General features: G+C 46.7%; 1 protein-coding gene across 1 annotated transcript in view; it reads left to right on the top strand.

Moving 5' to 3' along the window:
• Positions 1–15668, top strand: part of myo10l1 (myosin X, like 1) — a 71475-nt gene that overhangs the window by 30257 nt on the left and 25550 nt on the right. Inside the window, exon 3 of the mRNA XM_081710311.1 lies at positions 13095–13253. Within this exon, the coding sequence (XP_081566437.1) occupies positions 13095–13253 (159 nt within the window). The remainder of the gene's footprint in view (positions 1–13094; positions 13254–15668) is intronic.

The raw sequence follows: 15668 nt of genomic DNA, 5'->3' as shown, positions 1-15668 counted from the left end.
CACACACTCTCCTACACTCTCCTCTACACACACCCTCCTACACATTCCACTATACACTCTCCTATACTCTCTTCTACACACACACCCTCCTACACACTCCTCTATACACTCTCCTACACTCTCACTCTACACACACACTCCTCTATACACTCTCCTACATGCTCCTGTACACACACACTCTCCTCTACACACACACTCCTCTATACACTCTCCTACCCTCTCCTCTGTACACTCTCCTACACACTCCTCTACACACACACACTCCTACACTCTCCTCTGTACACTCTCCTACACTCTCCTCTACACACACATCCTCTAACAGACTTGTCTATACACTCTCCTACACTCTCCTCTACACCACACTCTCCACACACACACACACTCTCCTACACACTCCTCTATACACTCACCTCTACACACACACCTTCCTACACACTCCTCTATACACTCTCCTGCACTCTCCTCTACACACACACTCTCCACTACACACACACTCTCCTACACACTCCTCTATACACTCTCCTACACTCACCTCTACACACACACCTTCCTACACACTCCTCTATACACTCTCCTGCACTCTCCTCTACACACACACTCTCCTCTACACACACACTCCTCTATACACTTTCCTATACACTCCTCTACCCACACAGTCTCCCTCTACACACACACTCCACTATACACTCTAACTATGCTCTCCTCTACACACACAATCTCCTCTATACACTCTCCTACACTCTCCTCTACACACACACTCTCCTACAGTCTCCTCTGTACAATCTCCTACACTCTCCTCTACATACACCCTCTCCTCTCAAAACACCACTCTCCTCTATACATTCTCCTACACTCTCCTCTACACACACACTCTCCTACACACTCCTCTATACACTCTACTACACTCTCCTCTACACACACATCCTCCTACACACTCCTTTATTAAACTCTCCTACACTCTCCTCTACACACACACCCTCCTACACACTCCTCTATGCACTCTCTTCACTCTCCTTTACACACACACTCTCCTACACTCTCCTCTACACACACCCTCCTACACACTCCTCTATACACTCTCCTGCACTCTCCTCTACACACACACCCTCCTACACTCTCCTCTACACACACACTCTCCTACACTCTCCTCTATACACTCTCCTCTATACACTCTCCTACACTCTCCTCTACACACACACTCTCCTACACTCTCCTCTATACACTCTCCTACACGCTCATCTACACACACACTCTCCTCTACACACACACTCCTCTATTCACTCTCCTACAATCTCCTCTACACACACACACTCCTACACTCTCCTCTATACACTCTCCTTCACTCTGCTTTACACACACACTCTCCTACACACTCCTCTATACACTCTCCTACACTCTCCTCTACACACACACCCTCCTACACTCTCCTCTACACACACACTCTCCTCTACACACACACTCCTCTATACACTATCCTTCACTCTTTTACACACACACTCTCCTACACTCTCCTCTACACACATACTCTCCTACACACTCTTCTATACACTCTCTTTCACTCTCCTTTACACACACACAATCTCCTACAGTCTCCTCTACACACAATCTCCTACACACTCCTCTATACACTCTCCTACACTCTACTCTACACACACACTCTCCTCTACACACACTCCTCTATATACTCTCCGACTCACTCCTCTACACACACACTCTCCTCTCCACACACACTCCTCTATACACTCTTCTACACTCTCCTCTGTACACTCTCCTCTACACACACACACACACCCTCCTACAGACTCCTCTATACACCCTCCTACACTGTCCTCTACACACACACCCTCCTACACACTCCTCTATACAATCTCCTTCACTCTGCTTTACACACACACTCTCCTACACACTCCTCTATACACTCTCCTGCACTCTCCTCTACACACACACCCTCCTACACTCTCCTCTACACACACACTCTCCTACACTCTCCTCCATACACTCTGCTACACTCTCCTCTACACACACACTCTCCTACACACTCCTCTATACACTCTCCTTCACTCTCTTTTACACACACACTCTCCTATACTCTCCTCTACACACACACTCTCTTACACACTCCTCTATACACTATCCTTCACTCTCTTTTACACACACACTCTCCTATACTCTCCTCTACACACACACTCTCCTACACACTCTTCTATACACTCTCTTTCACTCTCCTTTACACACACACTCTCCTACACTCTCCTCTACAGACACCCTCCTTCACACTCCTCTATACACTTTCCTGCACTCTACTCTACACACACACCCTCCTAGACACTCCTCTATACAATCTCCTTCACTCTGTTTTACACACACACTCTCCTACACTCTCCTCTACACACACACCCTCCTACACTCTCCTCTATGCACTCTCCTACACTCTCCTTTACACACATACCCTCCTACCCACTCCTCTATACACTCTCCTTCACTCTGCTTTACACATACACTCTCCTACACTCTCCTTTACACACACCCTCCTACACATTCCTCTATACACTCTCCTTCACTCTGCTTTACACATACACTCTCCTACACACTGTTCTATACACTCTCTTTCACTCTCCTTTACACACACACTCTCCTACACTCTCCTCTACACACACACTCCTCTATACACTCTCCTACATGCTCCTGTAAACAAACACTCTCCTCTACACACACACTCCTCTATACACTCTCCAACACTCTCCTCTACACACACACTCTCCTACACTCTCCTCTATACACTCTCCTACACTCTCCTCTACACACACACTCTCCTACACACTCCTCTATACACTATCCTTCACTCTCTTTTAGACACACTCTCCTATACTCTCCTCTACACACACACTCTCCTTCACACTCCTCTATACACTCTCCTGCATTCTCCTCTACACACACACCCTCCTACACTCTCCTCTACACACACACTCTCCTACACACTCCTCTATACACTATCTTTCACTCTCTTTTACACACACACTCTCCTATACTCTACACACACACTCTCCTACACACTCTTCTATACACTCTCTTTCACTCTCCTTTACACACACACTCTCCTACACTCTCCTCTACAGACACCCTCCTTCACACTCCTCTATACACTCTCCTGCACTCTCCTCTACACACACACCCTCCTACACTCTCCTCTACACACACTCTCCTACACTCTCCTCCATACACTCTCCTACACTCTCCTCTACACACACACTCTCCTACACACTCCTCTATACACTATCCTTCACTCTCCTCTACACACACACTCTCCTACACACTGTTCTATACACTCTCTTTCACTCTCCTTTACACACACACTCTCCTACACTCTCCTCTACACACACCCTCCTACACATTCCTCTATACACTCTCCTATACTCTCTTCTACACACACACCCTCCTACACACTCCTCTATACACTCTCCTACACTCTCCTCTACACACACACTCCTCTCCTCTATACACTCTCCTACATGCTCCTGTACACACACACTCTCCTCTACACACACACTCCTCTATACACTCTCCTACACTCTCCTCTACAAACACACCCTCCTACACTCTCCTCTACACACACACTCTCCTACACTCTTCTCTATACACACACTCTCCTACACTCTCCTCTATACACTCTCCTCTATACACTCTCCTCCACGCTCCTGTACACAAACACTCTCCTCTACACACACACTCCTCTATACAGTCTCCTACACTCTCCTCTACACACACACCCTCCTTCACTCTCCTCTACTCACACACTCTCCTACACACTCTTCTATACACTCTCTTTCACTCTCCTTTACACACACACTCTCCTACACTCTCCTCTACACACACTCTCCTACACTCTCCTCTGTACACTCACCTACACTCTCCTCTACACACACACCCTCCTACACACTCCTCTATACACCCTCCTCTACACACACTCTCCTACACACTCCTCTATACACTCTCCTACACTCTCCTCTACACACACACCCTCCTATACACTCCTCTATACACTCTCCTTCACTCTGCTTTACACACACACCCTCCTACACGCTCCTCTACACACACACTCTCCTCTACACACACACCCTCCTACACTCTCCTCTACACACACACTCTCCTCTACACACACACTCTCCTACATGCTCCTCTACACACACACTCTCCTCTACACACACACTCCTCTATACACTCTTCTATAGTCTCCTCTACACACACACTCCTCTATACACTCCTACACGCTCCTGTACACACACACTCTCCTCTACACACACACTCCTCTATACACTCTCCTACACTCTCCTCTACACACACACTCCTCTATACACTCTCTTACACGCTCCTGTACACACACACCCTCCTAGACACTCCTCTATACAATCTCCTTCACTCTGTTTTACACACACACTCTCCTACACTCTCCTCTACGCACACACCCTCCTACACTCTCCGTTACACACATACCCTCCTACACTCTCCTCTACACACACACTCCTCTATACACTCTCCTACATGCTCCTGTACACAAACACTCTCCTCTACACACACACTCCTCTATACACTCTCCTACACTCTCCTCTACACACACACTCTCCTACAATCTCCTCTATACACTCTCCTACACTCTCCTCTACACACACACTCTCCTACACACTCCTCTATACACTATCCTTCACTCTCTTTTAGACACACTCTCCTATACTCTCCTCTACACACACACTCTCCTTCACACTCCTCTATACACTCTCCTGCATTCTCCTCTACACACACACCCTCCTACACTCTCCTCTACACACACACTCTCCTACACACTCCTCTATACACTATCCTTCACTCTCTTTTAGACACACTCTCCTATACTCTCCTCTACACACACACTCTCCTTCACACTCCTCTATACACTCTCCTGCATTCTCCTCTACACACACACTCTCCTACACTCTTCTCTACACACACACTCTCCTACACTCTCCTCTATACACTCTCCTCTATACACTCTCCTCCACGCTCCTGTACACAAACACTCTCCTCTACACACACACTCCTCTATACAGTCTCCTACACTCTCCTCTACACACACCCTCCTACACACTCCTCTATACACTCCTCTACACACACACCCTCCTACACACTCCTCTATACACTTTCCTACAATCTCTTCTACACACACCCCCTCCTACACACTCCTCTATACACTCTCCTACACTCTCCTCTACACACACACTCTCCTCTACACACACACTCCTCTATACACTCTCCTAGACATTCCTCTACACACACACTCTCCTCTCCACACACACTCCTCTATACACTCTCCTACACTCTCCTCTGTACACTCACCTACACTCTCCTCTACACACACACCCTCCTACACACTCCTCTATACACCCTCCTCTACACACACTCTCCTACATACTCCTCTATACACTCTCCTACACTCTCTTCTACACACACACCCTCCTACACACTCCTCTATACACTCTCCTGCACTCTCCTCTACACACACACCCTCCTACACTCTCCTCTACACACACTCTCCTACACTCTCCTCTATACACTCTCCTACACTCTCCTCTACACACACACTCTCCTACACACTCCTCTATACACTATCCTTCACTCTCCACTACACACACACTCTCCTACACACTCTTCTATACACTCTCTTTCACTCTCCTTTACACACACACTCTTCTACACTCTCCTTTACACACACCCTCCTACACACTCCTCCATACACTCTACTACACTCTCCTCTACACACACTACTCTATACACTCTCCTACACGCTCCTGTACACACACACACTCTCCTCTACACACACACTCCTCTATACACTCTCCTACACTCTCCTCTACAAACACACCCTCCTACACTCTCCTCTACACACACACTCTCCTACACACTCCTCTATACACTATCCTTCACTCTCTTTTACACACATACCCTCCTAGACACTCCTCTATACACTCTCCTTCACTCTGCTTTACACACACACTCTCCTACACTCTCCTCTACACACACTCTCCTACACACTCCTCTATACACTCTCCTACACTCTCCTCTACACACACATCCTCCTACACTCTCCTCTACACACACCCTCCCACACTCTCCTCTATGCACTCTCCTACACTCTCCTTAACACACATACCCTCCTACACACTCCTCTATACACTCTCCTTCACTCTGCTTTACACACACACTCTCCTACACTCTCCTTTACACACACTCTCCTACACACTCCTCTATACACTCTCCTCTACACACACATCCTCCTACACTCTCCTCTACACACACCCTCCCACACTCTCCTCTATGCACTCTCCTACACTCTCCTTAACATACATACCCTCCTACAAACTCCTCTATACACTCTCCTACACTCTCCTCTACACACACACTCCTCTCCTCTATACACTCTCCTACATGCTCCTGTACACACACACTCTCCTCTACACACACACTCCTCTATACACTCTCCTACACTCTCCTCTACAAACACACCCTCCTACACTCTCCTCTACACACACACTCTCCTACACTCTTCTCTACACACACCCTCCTACACACTCGTCTATACACTCTCTTACACTCTCCTCTACACACATACTCCTCTCCTCTATACACTCTCCTACATGCTCCTGTACACACACACTCTCCTCTACACACACACTCCTCTATACACTCTCCTACACTCTCCTCTACAAACACACCCTCCTACACTCTTCTCTACACATACACTCTCCTACACTCTCCTCTATACACTCTCCTCTATACACTCTCCTACACGCTCCTGTACACAAACACTCTACTCTACACACACACTCCTCTGGACAGTCTCCTACACTCTCCTCTACACACACACCCTCCTACACTCTCCTCTACACACACACTCTCCTACACACTCTTCTACACACTCTCTTTCACTCTCCTTTACACACACACTCTCCTACACTCTCCTCTACACACACCCTCCTACACACTCCTCTATACACTCCTCTACACACACACACTCCTACACACTCCTCTATACACTTTCCTACACTCTCTTCTACACACACCCCCTCCTACACACTCCTCTATACACTCTCCTACACTCTCCTCTACACACACACTCTCCTCTACACACACACTCCTCTATACACTCTCCTACACATTCCTCTACACACACACTTTCCTCTCCACACACACTCCTCTATACACTCTCCTACACTCTCCTCTGTACACTCACCTACACTGTCCTCTACACACACACCCTCCTACACACTCCTCTATACACCCTCCTCTACACACACTCTCCTACACACTCCTCTATACACTCTCCTACACTCTCCTCTACACACACACCCTCCTACACACTCCTCTATACGATCTCCTTCACTCTGCTTTACACACACACTCTCCTACACACTCCTCTGTACACTCTCCTGCACTCTCCTCTACACACACACCCTCCTACACGCTCCTCTACACACACACTCTCCTCTACACACACACCCTCCTACAATCTCCTCTACACACACACTCTCCTCTACACACACACTCTCCTACATGCTCCTCTACACACAAACTCTCCTCTACACACACACTCCTCTATACACTCTTCTATACTCTCCTCTACACACACACTCCTCTATACACTCTCCTACACGCTCCTGTACACACACACTCTCCTCTACACACTCCTCTATACACTCTCCTTCACTCTCTTTTACACACACACTCTCTTATACTCTCCTCTACACACACACACTCTCCTACACACTCTTCTATACACTCTCTTTCACTCTCCTTTACACACACACTCTCCTACACTCTCCTCTACACACACCCTCCTACACACTCCTCTATACACCCTCCTCTACACACACTCTCCTACACACTCCTCTATACACTCTCCTGCACTCTCCTGTACACACACTCTCCTACACTCTCCTCTATACACTCTCCTCTATACACTCTCCTACACTCTCCTCTACACACACACTCTCCTACACACTCTTCTATACACTCTCTTTCACTCTCCTTTACACACACACTCTCCTACACTCTCCTCTACACACACCCTCCTACACATTCCACTGTACTCTCTCCTACACTCTCGTCTACACACACACCCTCCTACACACTCCTCTATACACTCTACTACACTCTCCTCTACACACACAATCCTCTATACACTCTCCTACACTCTCCTCTACAAACAGACCCTCCTACACTCTCCTCTACACTCACACTCTCCTACACACTCCTCTATACACTATCCTTCACTCTCTTTTACACACACACTCTCCTATACTCTCCTCTACACACACACTCTCCTACACACTCTTCTATACACTCTCTTTCACTCTCCTTTACACACACACTCTCCTACACTCTCCTCTATACACTCTCCTACACTCTCCTCTACACACACACTCCTCTATACACTCTCCTACACTCTCCTCTACAAACACACCCTCCTACACTCTCCTCTACACACACACTCTCCTACACTCTTCTCTACACACACACCCTCCTACACACTCCTCTATACACTCTCCTACACTCTGATCTACACACACACCTTCCTACACACTCCTCTATACACTCTCCTACACTCTACTCTAGACACACACTCTCCTCTACACACACACTCCTCTATACACTCTTCTACACTCTCCTCTACACACACACTCCTCTATACACTCTCTTACACGCTCCTGTACACACACACCCTCCTAGACACTCCTCTATACACTCCTTCACTCTGCTTTACACACACACTCTCCTACACTCTCCTCTACACACACTCTCCTACACACTCTCCTACACTCTCCTCTACACACACACTCTCCTACACACTCCTCTATACACTCTCCTTCACTCTGCTTCACACACACACTCTCCTACACACTCCTCTATACACTCTCCTGCACTCTCCTCTACACACACTCTCCTACACTCTCCTCTATACACTCTCCTATATACAGTCTCCTACACTCTCCTCTACACACACACTCTCCTCTACACACACACTCCTCTATACACTCTCCTACACTCTCCTCTACACACACACTCCTCTATACACTCTCCTACTCTCTCCTCTACACACACACTCTCCTACACACTCCTCTATACACTCTCCTCTACACACACAACCTCCTACACTCTCCTCTACACACACCCTCCTACACTCTCCTCTATGCACTCTCTTTCACTCTCCTTTACACACACACTCTCCTACACTCTCCTTTACACACACCCTCCTACACATTCCACTATACACTCTCCTACACTCTCGTCTACACACACACCCTCCTACACACTCCTCTATACACTCTACTACACTCTCCTCTACACACACTACTCTATACACTCTCCTACACGCTCCTGTACACACACACTCTCCTCTACAAACACACTCCTCTATACACTCTCCTACACTCTCCTCTACAAACACACCCTCCTACACTCTCCTCTACACTCACACTCTCCTACACACTCCTCTATACACTATCCTTCACTCTCTTTTACACACACACTCTCCTATACTCTCCTCTACACACACACTCTCCTACACACTCTTCTATACACTCTCTTTCACTCTCCTTTACACACACACTCTCCTACACTCTCCTCTACACACACCCTCCTACACACTCCTCTATACACTCTCCTACACTCTCCTCTACACACACACTCCTCTCCTCTATACACTCTCCTACATGCTCCTGTACACACACACTCTCCTCTACACACACACTCCTCTATACACTCTCCTACACTCTCCTCTACACACACACCCTCCTACACTCTCCTCTACACACACACTCTCCTACACTCTCCTCTACACACACACCCTCCTACACACTCCTCTATACACTCTCCTACACTCTACTCTACACACACACTCTCCTTTACACACACACTCCTCTATACACTCTTCTACACTCTCCTCTACACACACACTCTCCTCTACACACACACTCCTCTATACACTCTTCTACACTCTCCTCTACACACACACTCTCCTCTACACACACACTCCTCTATACACTCTCCTACACTCTCCTCTCCACACACACTCCTCTATACACTCTCTTACACATTCCTGTACACACACACCCTCCTCTACACACACACTCCTCTATACACTCTTCTACACGCTCCTCTACACACACACTCCTCTATACACTCTCTTACACGTTCCTGTACACACACACCCTCCTAGACACTCCTCTATACACTCTCCTTCACTCTGCTTTACACACACACTCTCCTACCCTCTCCTCTACACACACACTCTCCTACACACTCCTCTATACACTCTCCTCTACACACACAACCTCCTACACTCTCCTCTACACACACCCTCCTACACTCTCCTCTATGCACTCTCCTACACTCTCCTTTACTGACACACCCTCCTACACACTCCTCTATACACTCTCCTTCACTCTGCTTTACACACACACACTCTCCTACACACTCCTCTATACACTCTCCTACACTCTCCTCTACACACACACCCTCCTACACTCTCCTCTACACACACTCTCCTCCACTCTCCTCTATACACTCTCCTCTATACACTCTCCTACACTCTCCTCTACACACACTCTCCTACACACTCCTCTATACACTATCCTTCACTCTCTTTTACACACACACTCTTCTATACACTCTCTTTCACTCTCCTTTACACATACACTCTCCGACACTCTCCTCTACACACACCCTCCTACACACTCCTCTACACACTCTCCTCTACACACACACTCCTCTATACACTCTCCTACACTCTCCTCTACACACAGACTCCTCTATACACTCTCCTACACTCTCCTCTTCACACACACTTCTCTATACACTCTCCTACATGCCCCTGTAAACACACTCTCCTCTACACACACACTCCTCTATACACTGTCCTACACTCTCCTCTACACACACACTCTCCTCTATACACACACTCCTCTATACACTCTCCTGCACTCTGCTCTACACACACACTCTCCTCTACACACACACTCTCCTCTATACACACACTCCTCTATACACTCTCCTGCACTCTGCTCTACACACCCTCCTGTTCTTCCCTTTGACCTTCTCCTGCTCTCTTTTATCAGAGTTTAAGCTCTGCAGAGGTTTCCTGTAACAGTGAATATAGCAATATGGATCAGTACTGTACAAAGCCCTTTCTTCTCTGTTCTTTCTTTGTTCCTCTTGTGTGTGTTTGTTTGTGTGTGTGTGTGTGTGTGTGTGTGTGTGTGTGTGTGTGTGCGCACATGTGTGTGTGTGTGTGCGATAAGAGTTTGGCTACACTAAGCGGTTCAGTCAGACGTTGGTCTGCTAAGACTTCCTGTGGTGTGTCTCTAGCACTGCCAGGAAGTGCGTGCGCGAGGTCAGGCGAGAGGAGGAGCGCGCGCATCGAGAGGTTACGGCACTGCGGTGAAGAAGGTGGCGGGCTGACAGGAAGTGATGTCAGGGCGACAGTTGTAGCCAGACAGCACAGCAGATTTTCCACGGTTTTAATGTAAGATAGCGTGCTAACGCCCACTGAACTACAGTGCAGTGGTGATGAGACATCCTAACATGCATTACCACAGTGCTGTGGTACAGTTGGAGTTATACACACAATGTAGTTGATGCCGGCAAACACAGTAGTTTCTGTCTAATTATGCATCAGTCTTTGGGTACTGGTTGGTATTGCTGCCTCGTCCACTGTTTCCCAATCAGTGCCAGCCTAGGCACATAATGCCATGCATCAGGCTAGAGGCTTGATTCACGGCTCCATGCAACATAAATGATGACAGCTTGCACATAAATGTCATAACAGAAATTTAATAATACACAAGAAGGAAACTTTTCATCTCTGATTATGTGGCTAAAACAGGCTTTTAGGTTATAGAGGGTTATTTACATACACATAAGTCAATTCATTCTTAAAGAGAGAAAATTGTATGACGCATGAATGTGTGTCTGCCTTTGTTCGTCTATATGTGGGGCTTCCCATCTGAACCCAGAACAGACGTTACAGAGCTACTAGTTACAAATATGAAAGAGAAACACAAATACAACACCAGCACAGTACAGGAGAATAAATGAGTGATTCCTTGTGATGCTCGTTTTGAACGAGTCCTGATAATCTATTAGGTAGAGAGGTAATAGAGGAAGCTTCATGGAGCTGCATTTAAGGAAAGTGAATACGATGAACAGAAAATAAACTTTTGCACAACATAATCTAAAGTCCTCTGCTATTTCATGTTGAAGTAAACAGAGAGTAGATCTGTTAGATACTGTAGTCTACATCTAAAAGTGAATTATCATACAGTAGGTTGAGTATGTGGTATTATCCTGATTTCATACACACCACTTGTGATATAGTGTGATAATATTAACCACACACACACACACACACACACTGTATAATGCTCTATAATAGACACTTCCATGTCTGGTACAGCAAAGGAAGCTATCCAGCATTATGCACTACTGTGTGTGTGTGTATGTGTGTGTGTGTGTGTGTGTGTGTGTGTGTGTGTGTTGTCCTATCTGCCCTACCTGTTTTGGAGGCCTGACACAACACTGACATGGTTCTCTCCTTCTCTCTCTGTCTCTCTCTCTGTCTCTCTCTCTCTCTCTCTCTCTCTCTCTCTCTCTCTGTCTGTGTCTCTCTCTGTGTCTCTCTTCGTCTCTCCCTCCCTCTCTTTCCCTCCATCTTAAATGAATTATATGCTCCTGCCGTGCCACATCCATGGAAACCAGGGAGTGGAGTGCACAGGAATATATCCACAGTTCATGAACAGAGATCTGTGACAGACTGGAAATCAATAAACCCACTAATGCATGCATGCATGCGTGCGTGTGTGCGCGCGCGTGTATTTGTGTGTGTGTGCGTGTCTTTCTCTGTGGGTTAGTGTAACTCAGCTTGACTGAGGAGCCAAAGATTGCTTTACAAGGTGTCCAGCTCTGTCCATCGCACATCATGCCCACTTGGTCTCATCATGCCCACTTGGAAGCAAAAATATTCCTAACTCATCCTGTCTCTCCCTGTCTCTCTGTCTCCCGCTCTGAAGGTGTTGTACCTGCAGCAGGCGACGGTGAACAGGGAGAAGGTGTACCCCATGCACCCGAGCAGCATCGATGGGGTGGAGGACATGTCAACGCTGGCTGAGCTCCACGAGGCCGCCATCATGCACAACCTCCACCAGCGCTACCAGAAGGACAACATCTACGTAAGCACCTAATAAGCGCCTAATAAGCACTTATAAGCGCCCTATTGCACTTCATAATCACTCTCTACACACCGCAAACATATACGTAAGGCATTCCAAATACATGCAATAATCAGAACATCTGTCAAAAAAAAAGTATTGTTGTCATTGTCGTTGTGCATAATCTTAAATTCCTGGTAAGGTTTTCGTAGGGAATCCTGTGAGTGCAAAACTAAATGACGGGAATGAGACAAGTGTACATGACATAGGTCAACACAAGAAGGACTGGGGAAAAGGAAACAGAACATTTGGTCAGAGACATGAACTAAACACAGACAAAACCACACTGTGGCCATAGGAACCACAACACTGACTGTTGGTGTAGGATTACAATTCCTGCCTTAGAGGTGCCGTTCTTCCTTGATCTCTGTCTGCCTGTCTTTTCTGCTACTTGAAAAAACCTTACTGCAGTATTGTTATTATACATGCTCTCGCCACATGAAATTGAGGCGAAGCCTGCCTAGGGCTTTTCTGTACTGAGACTCAACAGGATCTCTCCCTAACGCGCCCCCACCCCCCCCCAAACTCTCTTTCCTGAATAATCATAGTGATTGTGGTTTATGTGTCTCACGTTGGTCTGTGTGAATGATTGGAGTTTCCTGACCAAGAGACAATAACTCAAAACCTCTCAGACTGAAAGGGGTAGACATTCTGATTAGTCAGTTTCCCATGGAAAACAAAAGCAATCATACCTTATCTGCATATCGCTAACGCTGTGTGTTTTTGTGAAACTGATACGGTGGTGGACTTTTAAAAGAAAATATTTGCGCACATTTGGAGTGTTTTAATCTCGCTCCTGTGGTTCTTCTGTGGTGCCCCTTGAACACAGCGAGCCAAGGGTCACTTTTGGGCAGTTTGTTGTCTCTTTTGGGTGGTTTGTTATTTTTGGAAGTCCTTTGGACTGGAATAGGAAATTTTCACTGTCCGACACTGATTAAAAACGACAAGAAAATAAATATTCTTTGCTTTGGGCACTTCCAGCTGCTGGAGTGTTGAGGCCCTAAGCTCAACACTGACTGCAGTAGAGGGAATCGTCAGTCTGTCTGTTTTCTCAGCAGGCACAGCACTAAATCTGAAAGTGGCTTTTCCTGTTCAGCTCATTCTTCTGTTTCCATGCTGAGAGTCTAATGTGGTCGAGCCTCCATTCATCTAGATTGTCTCCTTCGCCCGTGTGTGTGTGCGTGACACAGTGAGATCATGCTAGGTGTAAGGTGATGCCAGCGTCCGTTATGACATGGTCCTCATCTCCAAGGAGGAGGTCTTGTGATCATGTGTGTGCCGGCCGCTGGCCTAAACAGGAGAACACAGCAGCACCTGTGCCAAGGCCCTTAACAGGCGAGGGTCTCCTTCCTGCCGTTCTGCTTTGCTGTCTACATGTAACGGCTTTACATTGACACTGATACTGTCTGAACTGTAGGTGATATGTGAACCTCGGTCCACTGCTTTAAGGTCAGTGGCAAATGTAAACAACCTGTTGACAGGCCAAAGGCACTGCGAGCCGTTAACGTTCAATACGCCGGCACTGTTCGCTTACTCCACGCGTAGAGAACATGGACACACACCCCTGACGCCGTTGGCCACTGCTCACTATTATGAACGCGGGCCATTAGAGACCTGCGTCCCTTAACGCTTACCGCTCGCCCCACGGCGTGGACAGAGAAGACACTCGAGGACACAGATCATGTTCTCCAGTTTTGATCCTTCTGTGTCACTGAGATGAGATCAGTGAGAGACAGAGACAATTCAATCTTGTATCGTGTCTCTGGTCAATAATTCAGTTTAATAAGAGGTCGTAAATGTGCTTGGCCAAACCCATCTCTCTGATAGTGAAATGCAGAGCAGTATGATTTATAGAGCGATGTTTATGCTTTCTCAATCTGAATAGCACAGGAAATGACACGAGACTGCCACAGGGAGACTGATAGAGCGCTGTTATACATGAATCTGTGAGATGCCTCTTATTTGCGAAGCTTTAGTCATAGTAGTGGTGGGTTTTCCAGGTGTACTGAGTCTAAAATTAGTTTTACAGATTATTCTATATTTTTAGAATCAAGGTTAGTGTGTTTCATCTTTGTAGATGAGTATGAAAACTCTCTCTTTGTCTCCACTGTTAGTGTCTGTGTTTAATGAAGGATGATTGACACACACACACACACACACACACACACACACACACATACACACACACACACACACACACACAAATATATATATATATATATATTTGTGTATATATATATATATATTATTTTATTTTATTTTTTTAATCATATGTTTAGTTATTCGCCTGAAGTAGCACTATAGTAACAAGGCCAATAAGACTGACCACTGACTAATGATGACTTTGCTCTCGGGCGCCCTCATGTGGTTCAGTTC

The sequence above is a fragment of the Electrophorus electricus genome, chromosome 3 (assembly GCF_041902795.1).
Source record: "Electrophorus electricus isolate QZ-2024a chromosome 3, ASM4190279v1, whole genome shotgun sequence".
NCBI classification, from domain to species: Eukaryota; Metazoa; Chordata; class Actinopteri; order Gymnotiformes; family Gymnotidae; genus Electrophorus; species Electrophorus electricus.
The sequence above is the reverse complement of the archived record's forward strand: the minus strand, read 5'-3'. Positions and strand labels throughout refer to the sequence as shown.